The 20,958-nt window shown below is 39.1% G+C and overlaps 1 protein-coding gene across 2 annotated transcripts in view; it reads left to right on the forward strand.

The window, feature by feature from the left end:
• OGDH (oxoglutarate dehydrogenase) overlaps positions 1-20,958 on the forward strand; it is a 136,221-nt gene that overhangs the window by 617 nt on the left and 114,646 nt on the right. For both annotated transcript variants that reach the window (XM_077118310.1, XM_077118299.1), the window contains exon 2: positions 15,032-15,280. In XM_077118310.1, the coding sequence (XP_076974425.1) occupies positions 15,059-15,280 (222 nt within the window). In that variant the 5' untranslated portion in view covers positions 15,032-15,058. The remainder of the gene's footprint in view (positions 1-15,031; positions 15,281-20,958) is intronic.

The raw sequence follows: 20,958 nt of genomic DNA on the forward strand, positions 1-20,958 counted from the left end.
TCGGCCAGTGCCTCGGCCCCTCCGAGGGCGCTGTCCCCGGGTCTTCCCAGGCATGCGGGCGGATTGTCTCGGGCCGGGATCCCTTGGGCACGCGTCGCACACGCTCATTAGAGGAATGTGAGCCGCAGGCGGGCACTGCGCCCTCCAGGAAGCTCACTTCTCCTGCCCTCTGCATCTCCCCCTTTTGTCCTCTAATCCGTTAGTTTTCCTGTGTAGGGCGGGAGCAGGTGTGTGGAGACCTGGGGCTCCACAATTCCGCTCTTGATTTTCGAACTGTACGCGCTCATCTCTGTGTCCTTCTGAGGTGTCCCCCCGCCCCCCACCAATACCTGGGCATTGAATGGCCTTTTTATGTAATTGTTGCCTCTTCTGGCTTGTGTCCCCCCACCATTGTTATATCAGAACACACGTAGAATATTATTAGGTTGGCTGCATTTCTTGGACTAGGAATTCTTGGCTGTCCCTTCTGCAGCTTCACTCGGTAATGACATTGGATAAGTCGATTTATCTCTCTATGGAGTAATCTCGCAACCGTAATTACACCTTTTTGGAAATTTTATGGGACATTTTGATTGAACTGAAGGTCAATTCCTATGGGAACACAATTCCCTTTTTATTTTCCCCTTTTGAAAAGGCATTTTAATATACACGGAAGTTGTTGCATAGGGAGATTTAATAAACTTGTGGCAACACCATCACAGGATAGCCGTGGCATTTATTCTTGGTAAACAAGAACTTCGTGACTGACCCTCATGTATCCCCCACCAGCTCTTCTACTCCTTTGTTCAGAACAGAGATCACTCACCAGCGGTCCAAAGTGTGAACTCCGAATTACGTTTCTTTGTGCCTTGTTTTCAGTTCTTTGCTTTGAAGCAGGTGCTGGTGTCTGATTTCCAGGTACACTGCTCCAAGCAGTTTTTAAGATGAATGGTTTGGGGTTGAAGCCTTTTTGCACTCCAGCACTAGGTGCAACAGTCAAGCCACCGTTTTTGCTATGTAGATCCATTCCATATGAAAATACTTAACACTCCTCCAGCTTTGGAAATTAGTTGAGTACTGAATTTTGGATAGTGGGAGAAAGATCAGTGTATCACTCATTTATTATTACTTTTTTCTTTTTAATTTTATTGTGGTTTTATATACATGAATATATATGTATATAATTGGCTGTTTTAACCATTTTTAAGTGTACGAGTCAGCAGTATTAATTACATTGTCAGTGTTGTGTTATCACCACCATCCATTACCAGAGCTTTGCTAGCACTTTCCACATTTCAGTTGCCTTTTAGAAAATAACAGCTTCATTGAAATATGATTCACATCGTATACAATTCACCCATTTAAGTGTACAATTCAGTGATTATAGTTTATTCAGAGTTATGCAGCCATTACCAGAATTCAGTTACTTTTAAAGACTAACTAGAATTTCAGAAACATGCCAATCTTGGTTTTGTTTAATTGCAGAATTTATGAAATACCAAATATTTCCCGTATTTACTATATGCTTTTAACCTATCTCATGCCTCACCACCCTCATTTTTTAAAAAAATAACCTCTATTTTTAAAATTTTGAGCTGGTTTTCATTTTGAGATACTTGTAGATTCATGTGCAGTTAAAAGAAATAATAGAGTTGTCCTCTTTATTCAGATTTTCCCTATGGTAACATTTTGCAAAATTACAGTACAATAGCACAACTAGGATATTGACTAATAAATGTTAAAATACAGAACACTTTAATTACCACAAATACACCTCTTGTTCCCTTTTTTATAGCCACACCCTTTTTCCTCCCATTCCCACTCTCTGCTTAACCCCTGGCGAACCACTTTGTTCACCATTTCTGTGCTTTTGTCATTTCATCTTCTTTATATAAATGGAATCATACAATATGTAGCCTTCTGAGATTAGCTTTTTCACTAGCATAATCCTCTGGGAGATTCATCCAGGTTGCTGTGTGTAGCATTAGTAAGTCCCTTTTTATTGCTGAGTAGCATTTAATGGTATGATGCACCAGTATGTTTAGCTATTCCCCATTGTCAGGGTTTTTTCCAGACTGGGATATTATTACAAAGAACGTTGCTATTAACATTTGTGTAACAGTTTTTGTGTGAACATAAGTTTTTATTTCTCTAGGATATATGCCTAGGCATGCAATTGCTAGGTCATATGAGTTCCATGTTTAGTTTTTTTAGGAAATTGCCAAATTGTTTTCCAGAGTGGCTGTACCATTTTACAGTTCTCCTAGCAGTGCATGAGTGAACTAGTTTATCCACATCTTTGCCAGCATTTGGTGATGTCACTATTTTTTATTTTATCCTTTCTAATAGATGTGTAGTAGTAGCTCATTCTGGTTTTAATTTGTAATTCCCTAATAGCTAGTGGTATTGAACTTTTTTTGTGCACTTATTTGCCATATGAATAGCCTCTTTGGTGAAATTTGTCTTCCTCTCTTTTGTCCATTTTATAATTGGATCATTTGCTTTTTTTACTATTGGGTTTTGATGGTGTTTTTTTTAATAGTCTAGATACTAGTCCTTTGTTAGATACAAAGGTTTGCAAATATTTTCTGTAGTCTTTTCATCCTTTTAATAGGGTCTATGCAAAGCAAAACTTTTAAATTTTATGTTTTTTACTTAATGGATTGTGCTTTTGTGTCAAGTCTCAGAAACCTTTGCCTAACTTTTTTTTCCCAAAGATTTTCTCCTAAATATTTTTCTGAAAGTTTTATAGTGTTGTATTTTACATTTAAAGCTATTCCCATTTTGATTTAATTTTTGTATAAGGTGTAAAGGTTTAGGTTGAGTTTTTTTGTTTGTTTGTTTGTTTGTTTGCCTAGAGATACCCAGTTGCTCCAGCACCATTTGTTGAAATGATTATCCTTACTCCACCTTATCAAAAATCAGTTGGTGGTACTTGTGTGGTCTGTTTAGGAGCTTCTGTTCTTTTCCATTGGTTTTTGTGTCTGTTCCTCCACCAACCTCACAGTCTTTATAGTTGCCATATAATAAATCTTAAAATGAGATAGACTGATTCCCCTCACTTTATTATTCTTTTCAGAATTGTTTTAGCTAATCTAGTTCCTTTGCTTTCTATATAAAAATTTAAATTAAGAATAATTTTACCTTTATCTCTAAAAACTTTTACTGGAATTTTAATAGGAATTGCATTATATCTGTGTATCACATTGAGGAGAATTGACATCTTTGTGATATTCATTCTTTCAGTCCGTGGATATGATATGTTTCTCCATTTATTTAGACCTTGGATTTCTTTCATTAGCATTTTATAGTTTTCAGCACACCTGTGCTTTACATGTTTTGTTAGATTCATGCCTAAGTATTTCAGTTTTTAGAGTCTTGGTGTTCACATGTTCATTGCTAGTAGACAGAAATACAGTTGCTTTTTCATGTTTATCTTGTTTGCTGTGACCTTGCTGAACTCACTGGTTTAACAAGAGTTTTAGTTTTATGAGGTTTTTTTTTTGCAGATACCTTGTGGTTTTCTACATAGACAATCATGTCATCTGCTTATCAGGACAGTTTTATTTTTTCTTTTCTTATTTGAATTTATCTCCTTCTTGCCTTATCTACATTGGTTACAATGCCAGTACAATACTGTGTTGTTGACTAGAAGGATAGGAGTAGACATCCCTAGCTTGCTCCCAATCTTAAGAAGGATTAATTCTTTTTACTAGTAGATATAATGTTAGCTATAGACTTTTGTAGATGCTTTTTATTGCATTGATGACAAAGTTGTTCTCTGTTCTAGTTTGCTAGCTGCCGGAATGCAATATACCAGAAACAGAATGGCTTCCAAACGGGAATTTAATAAGTTGCTAGTTTACAGTTCTAAGGCCAAGAAAATGTCCCAATTACAAGTCTATAGAAATGTCCAATCAAAGGCATCCAGGGAAAGATACCTTGGTTCGAGAAGGCCGGTGAAGTTCAGGGTTTCTCTCTCAAGTGAGAAGGCACATGGCAAACACAGTCACAGTTTCTCTCTCATCTGGAAAGGCGCATGGTGAACGTGATCCGGGTTCCTCTCTCACCTAGCAGGGCACGTGGCAGACACAGCATCATCTGCTAGCTTCTTCTCGTGGCTTCTCGTTTCATGAAGCTCCCCGGGAGGCATTTTCCTTCTTCATCTCTAAAGGTCTCTGACTTGTGGACTCTGCTTCGTGGTGCTGCAGCATTTTCTGCTCTCCCCGAATCTCTTTCATTCTCCAAAATATTTCCTCTTTTATAAGACTCCAGAATCTTATCAAGACCCACCCAAATGGGTGGAGATATGTTGTTACCTAATCCAGTTTAACAACCACTCTTGATTAAATCACATCTCCAGGGAGATGATCTGATTACAGTTTCAAACACAGTATTGAATAGGGATTATTCTGGCTTTATGAAATGGGATTTAGATTAAAACATGGCTTTTCTAGGAGACATACATCCTTTCAAACCAGCACACTCTCCGTTCCTGGTTTTCTGAGGGTTTTTTCTTATTGTGGTGGGTATTGAATTTTGTTGGGTGCTTTATCTGCATTGATGAATGTGGTGATGTAACTTTTCTTCTTTACCCTGTTAATTTGGTGCATTACATTTAACAAAAAATATTGAACTAGCCTTGCATCCTTGGACTAAACCCTCCCAGGTCATGGTGTATAATTCTGTTTATATTTTGCTAAATTCTATTTGCAAATATTTTGTTAAGGATCTGTCTTATATTCTGGAGAGATATTAGTCTGAAGCCTTTTTGTACTGTTTTTGCTTGGTTTTGGTTTCAGGGAAATACTAGCTTCATAAAATGCATGGATAAGTGTTCCTTCCTCTTGTATTTTCTAGAAGAGATTGTGTAAAGTGAAATGAATTCATCTTTAAGCATTTGATAGAAGTCTCCATTGAAACCATTGGGGCCTGTTTCATTTTCAGGTGCTCTTTAATTACAAATTAAATTTCATTAAATAGTTATAGGGTTATCAAATTTACATTACTTATTAGATGAGCTATGGTAGTTTGTACTTTTCTTGAGTTCTTTTATAACCTTCTATAGGTCTAACTAATCTATCAGTTAAGAGAGAGGGTTGAAGTTTCCCAAATCTAATTGTGGGTTTATCTTCTCTCTTTTCAGTTCTATCAGTTTTTGGTTACATTTTAGAGCTCTGTTGTTTGATGTGTACACATTTAAGATTGCTGTGCCTTCTTGGTAGATTAACTTTTTGAGCTTTTTTATCATTATCCAATGTCCCTCTCTATCTTTGCTAAATTTTTTTTGGTATAAAGCTGAAGTCTCTCTCTCTCTCTCTCTCTCTCTCTCTCTCTTTATAATATAGCCACTCCTACTCTCCTTTGATTAATGTTTGCATGATATATTTCTTTCATCCTTTTCAACCTGCCTATATCATTTTATTTGAAATGAGTCTTCTTAACCACTCTGCCAATCTCTGTCTTTTAATTGGTGTATTTAGATGATTTACACTTAGTGTAATTATTGATATGTTAGATTATTCTTTCTTTTCTGTTTATTCTGGTTTTTTTTGTTTCTGTTTTCTTTTTCCTGCTTTCATGTGAGTTATTGTAACTTTTTTAGGATTCCATTTTTATTTATCCATTGTGCTTTTTTAGTTTATCTCTTTGCATGTTTAGGCATCAAATTATATAGATATAACTTATCAAATTCTATTGGTGTCATTATTTTACCAGTTTGAGTGAAATATGGAAACCTTACCTTCCTTCATGTCCCTTTACCCTCCTCCATTTAAAATTGCCATACATATTTTCTCTCTGTAATTTACAGTGTTTTGGGTTTGTTTTTGTTTTTTTTTTTTGGCATGGGCAGGCACCAGGAATTGAACCCGGGTTTCTGGCATGGCAGGCGAGAACTCTGCCACTGAGCCACCATGGCCCGCCCACTCTGTAATTCAGAACCATATCAGGCAATGTTATAATTTTTGCATCAACTGTCAATCATAACTTAGAAGACTCAAGAAGAGAAGAGATTGGTATTGTAATTACTCATATTGCTCTTTCCATTGTTCTTTCTTCCTTTGTGAAGTTCCAAGACTTCTTTTTTCTTTTATCAGTTTCTTTTCTGTTCAGATAATTTCTTTACCCACTTTTACATTCTTTTGATTTAGGTCTGCTGATGATAAATTCTTAGTTTTCTTTCATCTGGGGGTATCTTGATTTCCCTTTCACTCCTGATGTATGCTGGGTAGATGGTTCTAGATTGACAGTTCTTTTCCTAAAGCACTTTAAAAAAGGTGCTACTTCTTCCTGGCCACCATGGCTTCTGATAAAAAAGAAGCCATTATTTTTTTTTTATTTTTCTGATGAAAAAATAACATGGCTGTTATTTGAATTGTTCTTCTCTTATAGGTAATTTGTCATTTCTCTCTAGCTGCTGTTATTAAGAGTTTCCTTTGTCTTTAGTTTTCAAAAGTTCTCTGCGTCTTAGGATTTTAGATTGAATCATGTCCCCTACAGAGGTATGTTCAAGTCCTTAGCCCTGTTGCAGTGAATATGAGTTCATTTGTAGATAGGGTCTTCGAAGATCCAATTGAGATGAGGCCAGACTGAATCAAGGTGGGCCTTTGTCCAGTATGGCTGAAATTTGTAAAAAGCAGTGGAAATTTGAATGGAGTCAGAGGAAACCAGAGGAGGAACATGAGACATGTGACAGAGAATGCTGGAAAGGTACCACCAGAACACTACAGACTTTGGAAAAAACATAGTCTGGCAATATCTTGATTTTGGACTTCTAGCTTCCAAAACTGTGTGACAATAAATTCCTTTTTAAACTGTCCAATTTATGGTATTTGTCATAACAGCCCTAGCAAACTAAGATACTTGGCCTGGATTTTTTTAGGTTTATCTTGTTGGGATTCACTCAGCTTTTTGAATCTGTAGGTTTATACCTTTTTCTTAGTTTGGGAAGTTTTCAACCATTCTTTCTTTGAATACTTTTTCAGCCTCTCCTTCTTCCCTTACCTTCTGGAACACTGATGGCAAAAGTATTAAATGTTCTTTAATAGTTCCTCATGTCCTTGATGCTCTGTTCATTGTTTTAGTCTATTTTTTTCTTGTTCAGATTGGGTGATTTCTTTTGTACTATATTCAGGTTCACTGATTTTCTTCTGTTCTCCTGTCCTCATTCTGCTGTTTTACCCATCTGTTGATTTTTTGGGGGGCGGGGGAGTTGGTGGTATTGTATTTTCCAGTTCTAAATTTCCCATATGGGTTTTTATGTCTTTTAATTCTTTTCTGAGACTTTATATTTTTCATTTGTTTCAAGCATGTTCACCATTTCTCATGGAAGGATTTTTATGATGGCTCCTTTAAAATATTTTTCAGATAATTCTAACATCTTTGTCATCTGTGTTGGCATGTGTAGATTAACTTTTTCAGTTTGAGATCTTCCTGAAACTTGGTATGACAAGTGATCTTTAATAGAAACCTGGGAGACTCTGGATCTTATTTAGAGGGCTTCTGTTATTTTCCACTGACACTGCTGTCTCATTACTGCCTGGTGGGATAGAACTTAAGGTTCTCCTTCTGGCCACCTAGTGTCTGTAGGTGAGAGCCTCCTTTTTATGGCTGGGTGGAGGTAAGTAAGAGTTCCCGGTTGCTGTTAGGCCTTTGCTAATAACACCATGCCTGGGAGTGGGAGAGGTGCCTTATTACTGCTGGGGTGGGAGGCAGGGTGGTGGTGAGGGCTTATTATTTTACCATGTGGGAATGAAATGTCCCCTCCCCCACTCTGACACCCCTGGGTGTGGGTGGGACTGCAGTTTCTCTGTGGTGTTTCGCTAGGGTGGAGCATTTGTCTAAAAGTTTTCTGTGTTACTAAGCTGTTTCCTGTTCTTTGGTGATGCACTGATTGAGGCTTTTCATCTGTATCTGTCAGCATTTCTGGGTTGCAGACTTCTCCACTCCCTAATCTGGGATATACAAGACAAAGAGAAAGCTCAAGGAGCTCAACCTGTCTTTCTGTGGTCCTGAGGACCCTGACTGTCTTCTCTCCACTTTACAGAGTTGTCATTGCCTTTTTCTGCTTCTTCACTTTCTTCCCTCTCCTCTGCCTCCTCCTCCCTCTCTTCTTAGTTTCTTGCTGTGCTTAGCAGTAAACAGAAGTTCTGTATAAAAATTTTTAATAAACTTGGACAAATTGCCTTGCCTTCCATAAAGATTTAATAATTCACATCTGTAATCAGCACTGGTAAAAAGTGCCTGTCACCTACCCCTTACCTGCGCATTTTGTGGTTCAGTCCACCACAGGCATGTGCAACTTTAAGCAGATGGAGCTATGTCTAGGGAAGGCCCAAAACCTCTTCAGTCCTGGGCATCCAGGCTTGTTCTGGGTTCTCATTTTCCAGAGGCCTGGTCTACTAATGCCACAGATTTAGAAGAGAGAAATTACAGAGTAACCATTGCTCTAAATTAATTAATGTTTATATTTGTCTTGAGAGCCCTTAACTTTTCTAAGCGATAACATGATTTGGTCTCTTTTGCCTGGTGAGTTGTAATTCTTAAGTCATAGAAATACTTTTAATTTTGCAAAGTGCTTTCATATTTGCGCTATTTACAAAACCCTTCTGTGAAAGCAGAAGTGATTGCTGACTCCATTCTATGGCTAAGAAAACTGAAGCACAGATTAAGTGATGTGTTTACTGTCTCATACAGTTAGTATCAACGTAGTCTTTATTTACCCTGCAAGCTTAGTAATGTTTCTTATCTAGCCATGATAGAATACCTCTGCAGTGTAAAAATAGTCCACACTACTATCTATCCCTCGGTTCATGTTTAATCAGATATGAGTGAGAGATGTTCAGTTGTTTGAGATTGTCAGGCAGTGAGCGAGAATTTAGGTCTATACTCTTTCTGAACTTAAGTATTTCAAATCACTACTAAAATGAAAATAATTGCAGATTCTGAGTAACAGCCATGGGTATGTAGCAAGAATTGTCTTCTTGAGTCATCATGTGGATCTTGATTAGAGAGTATGGAACTGAAAAAAAAGAAAATGGAAAATATTTTCAAGATGAGCTGTTGTTCTTTTAAAATGGTTGTCAGGCAATGGACATCGGGTAACGGTCACTTGATGATGTGAGATTTTTTCCCTCACAGACCCATTTCCTGGGACAGTGTGTGCACAGGCTGTTTTTTGCCAGACATTGCCTTTTTAACTACCCCTTTGCCTAGCCAACGCTTTGTTGATAGGCATCAGTAGTCAGTTTATTTCTCACATGGTACATGTAGGGACTTGGTGGTAGGTCCTCAGCTAAAATGTTTCCTGCCTAACTTGGGGAGTTCTAGGTCACAGGCTTCAAGGGCTTCATACTTCATACTAAATCATGTTTCAGAATGCCATTTCCTCAGGGCAGGGCATTTAACCTTTAAAAGCAAAATTTCCTTTGGTTTTTGCTTTTCAGTTTATCTTATTTTTTCCAACTGTACAGATTTATACTTGCATCTTGAAATTAATTTATACTTGCATCTTGAAATTAGTGTCATTTTGTGTGCTTTATCAGTGCTGATAGATTCACTTACCTTTTTTCCTCAGACATATTCTTTTTTTAGCAACTTTGAGATATAATTCATATATCATACAATTCACTTACTTGAATTTTACAACTCAGTGTGTGTTTAGTTTATCCAGAGGGCTGTGTAACCATCAGCATAACCTAGTTTTAGAATATTCTCTTTCCCCTAAAAGAAACCCCAGACTTGTTATCACTAACTCTCCAAAATCTTCCCTCCCCTAGCTCTAGAAAACCACTAATTCCTTATTGTCTATGAATTTGCCTAATCTGAACATTTCATATGAATGAAACCACATGTTGGTCTTTTGTTAATGCCTTCTTTTACTTAGCATAATGTGTTCAAGGTTTATCCATGTTGTAGCACGTGTCAGGACTGCATTCTTTTTATATATATTCCCCATTATATCCCACAGTATGAATGTGTACTACGTTTTGTTTCTACATTTATCAGTTGATGGACATTTGAATTGTTCCTGCTTTGGTGCTATTATGAATAATGCTGCTATGAACATTTATATATACACTTGTTTAGGCGTACATTTTCATTTCTTTTGGATATGTACCTAGGAATGGATTTGCTGGGTCATATGGTACCTCTATGTTTAACTTTTTGAGAAACTGCAGAAATGCTTTCCGAAGTGTCTGCACCATTTTACATTCCCATCTGCAAGGTATGGGGTTCCAGTTTCTCCATATTCCTGTCAGCACTTGTTATTGTCTGTCTTTTTTATTGTGGGCACTCTGGTGGGTGTGAAGTGGTATCTCATTGTGGTTTTGATTTTTGCATCTCTCCCGTGACTGAAACTGAGCATCTTTTCATGTCCCCTTATTGTCCATCTGTGACTCTTCTTCGGAGAAATGTTTATTTACATCCTTTGCTTATTTTTTAAAAGGAGCAAATTTTAATTTGCCTTTTTATTATTGAATTATAAGACCAAAAGAAATATCAGTATAATGATTCAACACTCACACTTATTTGTTAAGTCCTATCTTATCTGTTATATTCCTTTTTTTCTTTTTTGTGAAAAATAATATGTGTACAAAAAAGCAATACATTTCAAATTACATTGCAACAATTAATTGTAGAACAGATTTCAGATGTTAATATGGTTTACAGTTCCACAATTTTGGGCTTTTATTTCTAGCTGCTGTAAGGTACTGGAGACTGAAAGAAATATCAATATGATTTAGCACTCATACTCATTTGCTAAATCCTACCTTCTCTGTATAACTCCATCATCACCTTTGATCTTTCTCCCACTCTTCAGGAGTATTTGGGCTATGCCCATTCTAACTTTTTCATGTGGGAAAGGGCTGTCAGTAATATGGGATAGGGGGATGGAGCTAGTTGATGTTCTGGAAAGACTGGCCCCTCTGCATTTTAGGGCTTGTCTGATCCAGGGACCCATCTGGAGGTTGTAGGTTTCTGGAAAGTTATCCTAGTGCATGGAACCTTTGTTCTTATATAATGCCTTAGGTATTCTTTAGGATTGGCAGGATTGGTTTTGGTTGGGGTTGGCAAGTTATGATGGGTAGAAATGTCTAACTGAAACTTGCATAAGAATGACCTCCAGAGTGTCCTCTTGACTCTATTTGAACTCTCTTAACCACTGATACCTTATTTGTTACACTTCTTTTCCCCCTTTTGATCAAGATGGCATTTTTGATCCCATGGTGCCAGGGCCAGGCTCATCCCTGGGAGTCATATCCTTCACCACCAGCAAGATTTTACTCCTTGAATGTCATGTCCCACTTAGCGGGAAGGGCAGTAGTTTCACTTGCAGAGTTGGGCCTGGAGAGAGAGAGAGGCCATATCTGAGCAAAAAAAAGAGGTCCTCCAGAGGTGAGTCTTAGGCATAGCTATAGGTAGGCTAAGCTTCTCCACTACATACATAGGCCTCACAAGAACAAGCCTCATAATCACATGTATTCTTTTAAGCAAAAAAAAAAATCAAAACACTTTCATGAAAGTATGTGAACTCTGTATGTCCCTATCAAATGATGTGCTATTCCTGGACTTGAATTTGTATCCATCAAAGAACCCTAGAATTGGATCTTAAGACCTTACATTGTAGACCAGAGGTTTTCATTCTTTTTGTGTGTTTTTAATACCATTTCCCAACTGAAATGTAAGTGTAGCAAGAGCTCTCTTCACTTCTGTAGAATCTGTCACTTTATGGACTGAAAACATTTTTCCTGACCATCCCTGGGTGGAGTAGGAAAGCTTTTCTGCTGAGTCATTTGAACGTTGCTAACTATTCTGCCAGCTTCTGGGCAGTACTAGTCTTTTTGCCAGACCCTGACTGCAGAGAGCTAACATACACAGTTTATTTACAGGGTCATTTTTAAAAGAAATATTTGTATTGAGAAGTCTTCACACACATACAGTCCATACATGGTATACAATCAGTGGTTCAGAATATCATCACATAGCTTTGTATTCTTCACCATAATCATTTTTAGAGGACTTGCATCACTCCAGAAAAAGAAAGAAAAAAGAAAAAAACTGATACATCCCATATTCTTTCCCCTCCTTCTCATTGACCACCAGTGTTTCAGTCTACCCAATTTTTTTACCTTTTATTCCTTCACAGGGGGAATAAAAGTGTCTCATAGGGGCACTTGCTCACACACATCCGCTTTCTCTATGAGCCCAGCAAGCATCTGGTTATTTATTTATTTATTTTTGAAATGCAAATTTATTGAGATACATTATATATTTTTATCCTTATTTTTTTGCTCATCTGTCCATACTCTGGATAAAAGGAGCATCAGACACAAGGTTTTCATGATTACACAAACTGTAAAAGCTATATAGTTACACAATTGTCTTCAGGAATCAGGGCTACTAACATGACTCAACAGATTCAGGCACTTCCCTCTAGCCATGCCAATACACCATAAACTAAAAAAAGGGATATCTATATAATGCATAAGAATTACCTCCGGGAACCTGCACAAAGAAGACACCTAGTACTCAAAGGTTACTATGGAAACTGCTACCTACAAGATTTCCTGTAAAGCGAGTTAAATCCAACCCGCTCAGCGTGTGCCCCGTGGGCACGCAGCACGCCCTTGTTAACGTCTCTAACGTGCACTTTCTCTTTTTGTTAAACTTCTCTTCTAATAAACTTTACTACTTATGCAAAAAAAAAAAAAAAAAAACAAGAATTACTTCCAGGAAGTCTGCAGCCACTGAAACTTTTTATCTTGTTTCTCTCTTTCCCTTTTTGGTCAAGAAGGCTTTCTCAGTCCCATAATGCCATGTCCCAGTGAATCCAGGGAATTCTGTCCCGTGTTGCCAGGGAGATTTACACCCCTGGGAGTCATATCCCACGTAGAGGGGAGGGCAATGAGTTCACCTACCAAGTTGGCTTAGAGAGAGAGAAGTACAGGGTCATATTGAAAGGACCCTTCAGAAAGAATGAATGAAATGAGCAGTTCTTTGGCTGGTAGCACAGTACCTGTTCATTGGGTTTTTGCAGTAACCTCAGAATAGAAGTGAAGCTGCTGGATTCTAGGAAGAAAAACCCACTTAGAGATGATCAGGGAGGGTGTTTCGAGCTACCTAGGTAATAATGACATCAGACCAAAAAAAAAAAAAAAGAATGTTTTCCTTTGGGTGCAAGTAATAAAAAATAGCATTGAAAGCAGCAGTAGTAGTATTTTTGCTGTCAATGCTAGGGCTTTTTGTTTGTCTTAAATTTATTAGTAGAAAAATCATACTGTAGTTGGAGCAAGGAGAGCTTTTGAAATAACTTAAAACCTGCAATTTCTCAGGTAAGTGAAAACCCAGGGGTTAAAATCACACTTTATAGTCTATATCCAAAATGTATTGCTTTTTCATCTGTAATTTTTAAGGAGCAGGTTTTTGTTAGTTTAGTTTGTTTTTAAGCACTTGTTCTGGCTTCTCCTTTTGCCACCCCACCTTTCCCTAACAGGGGAGCATGCCCGAGAAGAAATGGGACTTGGGTCCTCTTGCTCAGTGTCTTTTATGTGTGTTCTGATCCCATTTGGGCCAAGAGGAAGGATATGTAACATAGAAGAGAGTTTTGTGTAGATTCATTTCTGTGGAGTTCGTAGCCTATTTTGGAGCTTTGGCTTCTTTCAGAAGTATGAACGTGGGATGTAGTTCCAGCCTCACAGAGCCACTTGCTCACAGACATCCACATTCTCTATGAGCCTAGCAAGCACCTGGTTGGTGGGGAAGGGGGCTTCCTGCCTGATGGAACCAGGTTATAGGCGTGGGCAGGGCAATTCCCTGTGGAGGAAACAACAAGGACTCTGCAGTCAAGAAGACTGTGCTTTGCTGCTAACAGCCTGGTGAACTTGGGGGACATTTAAAGAAACTGAAACTCAGAAAAGTTAACTATGAGATGGAAGGGCTGATGCCTACTTTCTAGGGAGTTTGTGGGGATTTATATAAGAGTCATAACTTGTCAAGTTGCTTGCTACCGGGTAGTAGTTGTGAATAGACATTTAATGATTATTATATGTACTTTTCTTTTCCGTCTATGTAGAGCCTACTTGTTCACTTGCTCAGACCTGCTGTGACTCCCTTTCTTAGAAATGTGGCTAAGCTCCATTACATAGCACTCAGGATCTCCAGCCAGGCCCCTCCAGCTGACCTTCACTGTTCTTTCCAGCTCAAAACCATTCTTGCTCTTCTCCTTATGCTCCTTCACACTTTTCCATCTCGCTCCTTCCTCCTCCTGGTTCTTCCATATATAATGCATTGTCTTGGTTCTCCCCTTCACACCCAGATCCTTCCTGACCCTTAAGGCCCAATGCTTAACTGCAGCTTTCCCAAAAGCTTTCCTAGACTTCCCTGCTCCCTCCAACCTGGAAGGACTGACTCCTTCATGGAATTTTGTCAGCATTTTCTATACCTTTCCAAGCACTTCTCTGTATTATTTTTAATGTTTTTTTCTCCTCTGCTCAAATATAACTTATTTGAGGGCAAGCAAAATATTTTTCTAATTTCTCTGTATTCTCCAGAATGTACCCTGATTACAGCAGGTGCGCAATGGTTAGTGGCTAGATTAGAAAGTGTCTTTCTCATTTTGCAATTAATCCTAATCCTTAATCCTTGTTGCCTTTTAAGTACTTGTTTTACAGAATGGATAAGTGTTACAACCTCGTGTGTTTATCCTTATACAATAGGCTATATCTTCTCCCTCGAGGTGGAGTTTGGACTTTGTGTGATGATCCTAACCTCTGCAGTATATTCCTCTCCCCATGTCTAGCACAGTATTTTGCACATAGTATGTGCTGAATTGCTGGTTGGTTTTGTCTTGACATGGTCACAGCTTTGGGGCTCCCTGTAGCATGAGCTGAGGCACTAACACAAACAGCACCCTGTTGCAAATACATTTACAGATGAAAATCTTTCTCCTAAATAACCAGAAGCTGGCAAGATTATTTTCCCCAATGGCTTTATCTACTAAAATTTACTTTTTTCCTTTTGGTTTCTTTCTTTTTTTTTTTTTGTACAGGCAGTCGTGAGAGGCTTCAAGACAAAAATGTTTCATTTAAGGACTTGTGCTGCTAAGTTGAGGCCATTGACCGTTTTGCAGACTGTTAAGACATTTTCACAGAACAGATTGGCAGTAGCTAGGACTTGTCAACAAATTCGGTGCTATACTGCACCTGTCGCTGCTGAACCCTTCTTGAGTGGGACTAGTTCGAACTATGTGGAAGAAATGTATTATGCTTGGTTGGAAAACCCCAAAAGTGTACATAAGGTAAGGCTTACCAGGATCCCTTGTCTTCACCATGTCTGGTATGTTGGATGCTGATCTGCAGCTCCAGGTAAGTGCGTGTGTCCTGAGGAACCCACCAGAAGGAAGGCACCTGGAGGCCCAGCACTGCCAAGCTCTTCTACATCAGACCAAAACATGGTTGTCAGAATTGGACCCAGAAGAAATAACACTCTTTGGAGGTGCTTTCCAGTCTGGCTTGAAACAACACTCTCTGGAGGTGCTTTCCAGTCTTCCTTGATGTCTGATGAACTCAAGGCCTTTGGTCCCTGAAATAGACAACTCTTCTTATCCTTGCAAGGATACAAAGAAGCACTTGCACCATTTCCAGAATCTCACTAAGAGCTACTTTAGGACAAAAACTTTGAAGAAAAGAAAGCTCATGGAAAAGAACGGATATTCATGAGGCTCATGTGTCCTAACAGTCCTAAGAAGACCCTTTTATATCTTAAATGCCTTAAAATTATCTCGTGTAATTTCTGTATAAATGACATTTGAAATAATTATGTTCATTTTTCTCCTGTAATTGAAAGTAAATTCCTCAGAGGTTTCTTTCTAATTTCTCTATATTAACTATGAAGTAAGGGTACCTCTGTAAGCTTCCTTTTTTTGCATGTTTGCTTTATAAAAACCATGCCTACTGACAGACTTTTTTCCTGTAACATGTTTTATGAATGAGTTTTTATAAGTCTTAAAATCACTTGTTGGTTTTCAGGTGAAGTTGCGAGCCTAACGGAAGGCAGTGTAGTGTAAATGTAGTAGTAAGAAGTTGGATTCCACAGTTACCCAACCTCCTTGTTCCTCATTCTTAGGGTTGTTGAGAGGGATAAAGCAGAATATATGTAGTATCAGCACAAAGAAAGTGTCCAACAGATGTTGGTTATCATCACCATTAATTTGGCTTTTTCCCTACTCTTGAATCTTGGAGTCTTATTGTCAAAAGGCAGCTGGACCCTGTGAATAAGCTATGTCTTGAAGTTATAGTAACATTTAAGAATGAATACATTTATGTGATGGCTAGAATGCTACCCTTGGTCTGAAGTTCACTGCTCAGTGATGGAGGGATCTCACTGAGTCGTTCACTGGTTCACTGCGTGGCAGTCTGGGAGCCATGCTGCTCTTGGAGCATGATGGAACCTTGAGACCTGGTTTCCTTTAAGAGGAAATCTGAGGTTTAGCTCCTCAGTCTATAAACGCATTGCCTAGAAAGTAGCATCCTGCGAAAATGATCCCTGCTTTTGTTAAGTTGAATGATAGAGATTTCTAAAGACAATTCCTACAAGATTATTTTAGAATAAAACAGGTTTCAGAGTCAAAAGGTTGTGGTCTTGTACTCAGGTATTTCCCTGTGTCTTTCTTTTCTCAACCGTAACCTTTTTTGGAACCAACAGAGGTATTTTACATTATATTTGAATATAGAGCTAATAGCAACCAAATGACAACTCGTTGTATGCAAGGAAAAGAAAACAACACGTGTACTTGTGTCATGTGCTTATGATTGCCTAAAATCAGACTGGTCTGTGGGTGGTGGATGTAGACTATCAACCATGTGGCTATAGTACTGTTAAAATTTGGGCTGAAACTGTCACAGCTGCTCTTGCTGGAAGCCTTTTGAAAAGTTTGGTTTTTTTTTTCCAAATGGGGCATAATAGCTACATGTTTCTTAGACCCATGGATGTGTAAATGATGGTTTTTTTTTTCTTAAATGTATTTTTACTACATAGTGGTATATGAAAATAACCCTTGATGACCAGAAGGCAGTGGGAAAGTCTCCTGAACTTGGGGTTGGACAGTTGCAGTGCCTGTCCCTTTCCCACATGAGGCACAGGATGATGGTAAAGTTTACTGACAGGCACCATATCTGCCAGCTATTGTTGACTCCTATCCTTGAGCTGAGGGAGACTTCCTTGTATAATAAGAAAATACAGATCAGTGGGCCCAGCTTTTGCTGCCCTGATTTCAGGTACAGTGATTCTCCAGTAGGTATTTTGCTAGAGTCACATGCATGCTCTTGTAGAGGGCCTTGAGGGAGAAAGGACAGGGATGGCACAGTCAGTAGTCGTGTCCTCCAGTGACCCTGATTGTACCCTGTGCCCACTTTGGAAGCCCTTAGCCTGGTTTAAGCCATTGTCATCTTGCGGTGCCATCCCTCCTTTCCTATCCCAGACAGTGGAGCTGAACACCTCTTCAAGTTGATTTTTGCCTAAAACAGTATATGTACATGTTTTTCTAGGGAGATGATCCATAATTTTCATCACATTTCCAAAGGCAGCTGTGACCTGCCAAAGGTTAGCCTCAAAAACAGTTAATTTTATTGAGTGCTTCCTTTGTGCTCGTTTTAGAAACAAGTAGTTTAACCAGGCATTAGAATTAGAAATACTGTTAGATTTAGATAGATGATCTGATTTCTCATTTGTGTTTCAGAAGAGGAATGCTGAGCTCTTTCTCATGAGGCCAGGTTTCTTATGCGGCCAGATTCTTCATCTCCCCTGCTGTATGCATTCTCTCCGCTCCGTTTTGCAGAGGGCTTCTGGGGACCTGCTAGGACTGAGTTTTTTCCTTATCTGGCAGAAACAGAGCAGACTTAGCATCTTCAGTAGTCTACTTTCCTAGGACTATCTTTTAAAACTTTTTACTCTGCTCTTTGAGACACTCATGACAGTAGAAAGAAGAATATAAAATGAACTTCCATGGAGAGAGCTACCACTCGAGCATAGCAGGGGTCTACATTTTGCCAATCTTAAAAATTCTCCATTTGCTTTTTTTGTTTGGTGGTTTGTTTGGGTCAGGAGGCTCTCTGGAGTACTTTAAAGCAAGTCCCAGACCTGTGCCATCTCTGCCAAAAATACATCAGTGTGACTCTGTTAGGGTGTTTTTTTGTGACTACCATGCTGTTACCATACCTCACAAAATTAACTGTAATTCCTGAGTATAATCAAATTATCAGACTACATTTAAATTTTTGTAATTAAAATTTAAAGCTACTTTTTTACATTTGGTTTTATGACTTACAGTTGCTAGTTATATCCCTATTTTGAAAGACAACTTTTATTTTAAAAAGTGTTGAATTGTGCAAAAATTATATTTGTGGTAAAGTATGCAAACAGTGTAGAGCTGGAAATTCCTTCTTCAGCCCAGCCTCATTTCCCAAAGATAATCTCTAGGAACATTCAGTGCTTTTTGCTTCCTTGCCCTAAGTGTCCAGTTAACTGGCATAACCAAGGGTCTTAACTTCTGCATTAGGTGTCTCAGCCATTGTTTTTTTTCCTTTTCGTTCCTTGGTTTGGTTCTCTCCTGGACTGTCAGACATTCTCCTGTCCATTATTTCTAGTCTGGTGTCTCTGCTCTCCATTCTATATACCCCGCCCAAGCACAAATGATCACATGACCGCCCTGATACAAGCCTTCAGCAAGGCCTGTGACAGTGAGCATTTAAAGTCTTTACTCATTAGGGTCTCGGTCATATTGGGAATAAGCTAAATGTTATATCTTATTTTTGTTTATGCCTTAAAAACGCAGTCAATGCTAAATTATCATTAATGCTTAAAACAAACATGTAATTGAGAACTGATAAGCCACTTGTCTGGCCTGGACATTGTCTCGTTTTATTTAGGAATGGACCTGTGCCCGCCCCAGGTACAGCCCTGGTGTGTAGTCACACATACACACACACACCCTGGTCCTGCCGAAGAGGATCCAAGTTTAACATTTCAGTATAGCTCCCTTGGTCACTTGTGCTAGAGGTAGTGGGTGAACTTGGAGCCCCATCCCATGCAGCCACTGTTTTTCCTTCTTGGCCTTCTTGGTTGTATCTTTCCTTGGGCTTATTGACTATTTTGGTTTTCCACAACCTTCATCTGTACCTCTGAGCTCTCTTTCCCTGTTCTGTGCCTTCTTATTCGACCCCTTTGCCCTCTTCCTAAAGCCTGGCTTCCTATTCCTGTTCAACTGATGTCCATATCTTTTCGGTCTTCTCATTTCAAGCCTTTAAATTGTCAGTATAATAAAAAGGTTTTTGACCGCACATGGTTGCTGTAGGAGTTAGGTGGAGCCCTGTATAAGCATTGAAGTTGTAGAAACAAGATGATGTCAACTCACATCTCTCAAAAGCAGGCAAACAGGGTGAGTTGGAAACTTGCCTACGCTGCTGTGCTCACTGAGGCCATTTTGCTCCTTCCTTCCATGCTCATGAAATGCAATCCTGTTGTTTTCTGTAAGTGAACCAGCTAGGTGGAGGAAAAGCACCAGACACACATTGTCCCCTAGGGTGAACACCTGATTTCCTGCTCTACAGTTTTGGTGCTACACTTAACTGGGCTATGCTTTAAAACAGAGGCCCATGGGAATGCCCCCAGTTCTGTCCAAGCCTAGCAGACTCCTCCTCTGATGGGGGAAGGGGGGTACTCTGCTCCAGGGATTTGACCTTGGATCTCTAAGTCACCCTCAGCTCCTCTCTGTACCTGATATAGGTGTGGCCTCCAAGGGTCATCAGGCAGAGCAGGGGCCTCACCCAGGAGAGAGAGTGTAGGGAATTCTGAATATGCTCCCTTTACAAAGAACAACTGTTTTCAGAGATCTGTTGAGCACCCTGCTAGGCCACTTAAATTTAACTTTGGGAAGAATTCACAAGTCATTTTAGGTAATGACAGTTTGGTGCTTGAAGTATCATGGTAGAGTACTTTAGTTTCTTATATAGTTGACTTAGGAAACAAAAATATATGTATACATATTTAAAGGCCCTATATACTTAAATGGGATTTCAGCCATTAAGGCTGCTAAACAGCATTTTCAGGTTGCTCTTGATGATGTACCTACTCCATCTGTGAGGAGGAATCTCAGTGATGGCGACTTTGTTAAATCAGTTAAACCAGCTGAGGTGTCTTCCTAACTTGAGCACAGTATTTTACTCTTAAGGAGTTTATATTCATAGTTCAGTTTGCAAGATAAAATTACTACCTTAGAAAAATATAAGAAACCTGAAATAATGTCTTAACTTTTATTACTATAGCAGTTTGCAGCTCAGGACACAGATTTACTGTTTTATTCAAGGACTGTATTGGATGGCTGCTGTGTCCCAGGAAGTGGACTTGGTACAGGGACACTGATAAATCAAATGGTCCTGTACCCCAAGCACACAGTCCAGTGGGACAGTTAGTTCAACAACAGCTAAAATAGAGAGGACCCAGAAGGGTGTCCTGAGGGAAGTCAGGTATGCCGAGCTCTCAGGGTAAGGAAGCAGCCTGACGTTGGGGCCAGGCATTCCATGCTCAGGGAAAGCATGGGTAAAAGCAGAAAGACATGAGATCACCAAGAAGGGCTTTGTAAGGACTTGAGTCTTTTTAGGGGTGATGGATGGGAGGCTAGGGGCCAGGAGTTAAAGTCAAGGTGTGGAGGCAGCAAGAAAAAAACAAAAGTTTGAGTTGCCACATATATACAAGATCAAGCAAATTACATGCTGTGGGAGAGTGCATCCCTCTCAGCAGTTGGAAAGAGAAGAGAGTTTGGGGGTACTATTGCAGAGGGATGAGTCATAGTAGAAGTTGGGTCTCCAGGAGTGTTGGGTACAGGGGAGGGTATTGGTGGCATCAGAGATCCAAAGATGGGACCTCAGACAGTTATGATGATTTAACCAAAAACAGGATGAGCAGAGAGAGGCAGAGCAA

Source organism: Tamandua tetradactyla, chromosome 1, assembly GCF_023851605.1.
Source record: "Tamandua tetradactyla isolate mTamTet1 chromosome 1, mTamTet1.pri, whole genome shotgun sequence".
Taxonomy (NCBI): Eukaryota; Metazoa; Chordata; class Mammalia; order Pilosa; family Myrmecophagidae; genus Tamandua; species Tamandua tetradactyla.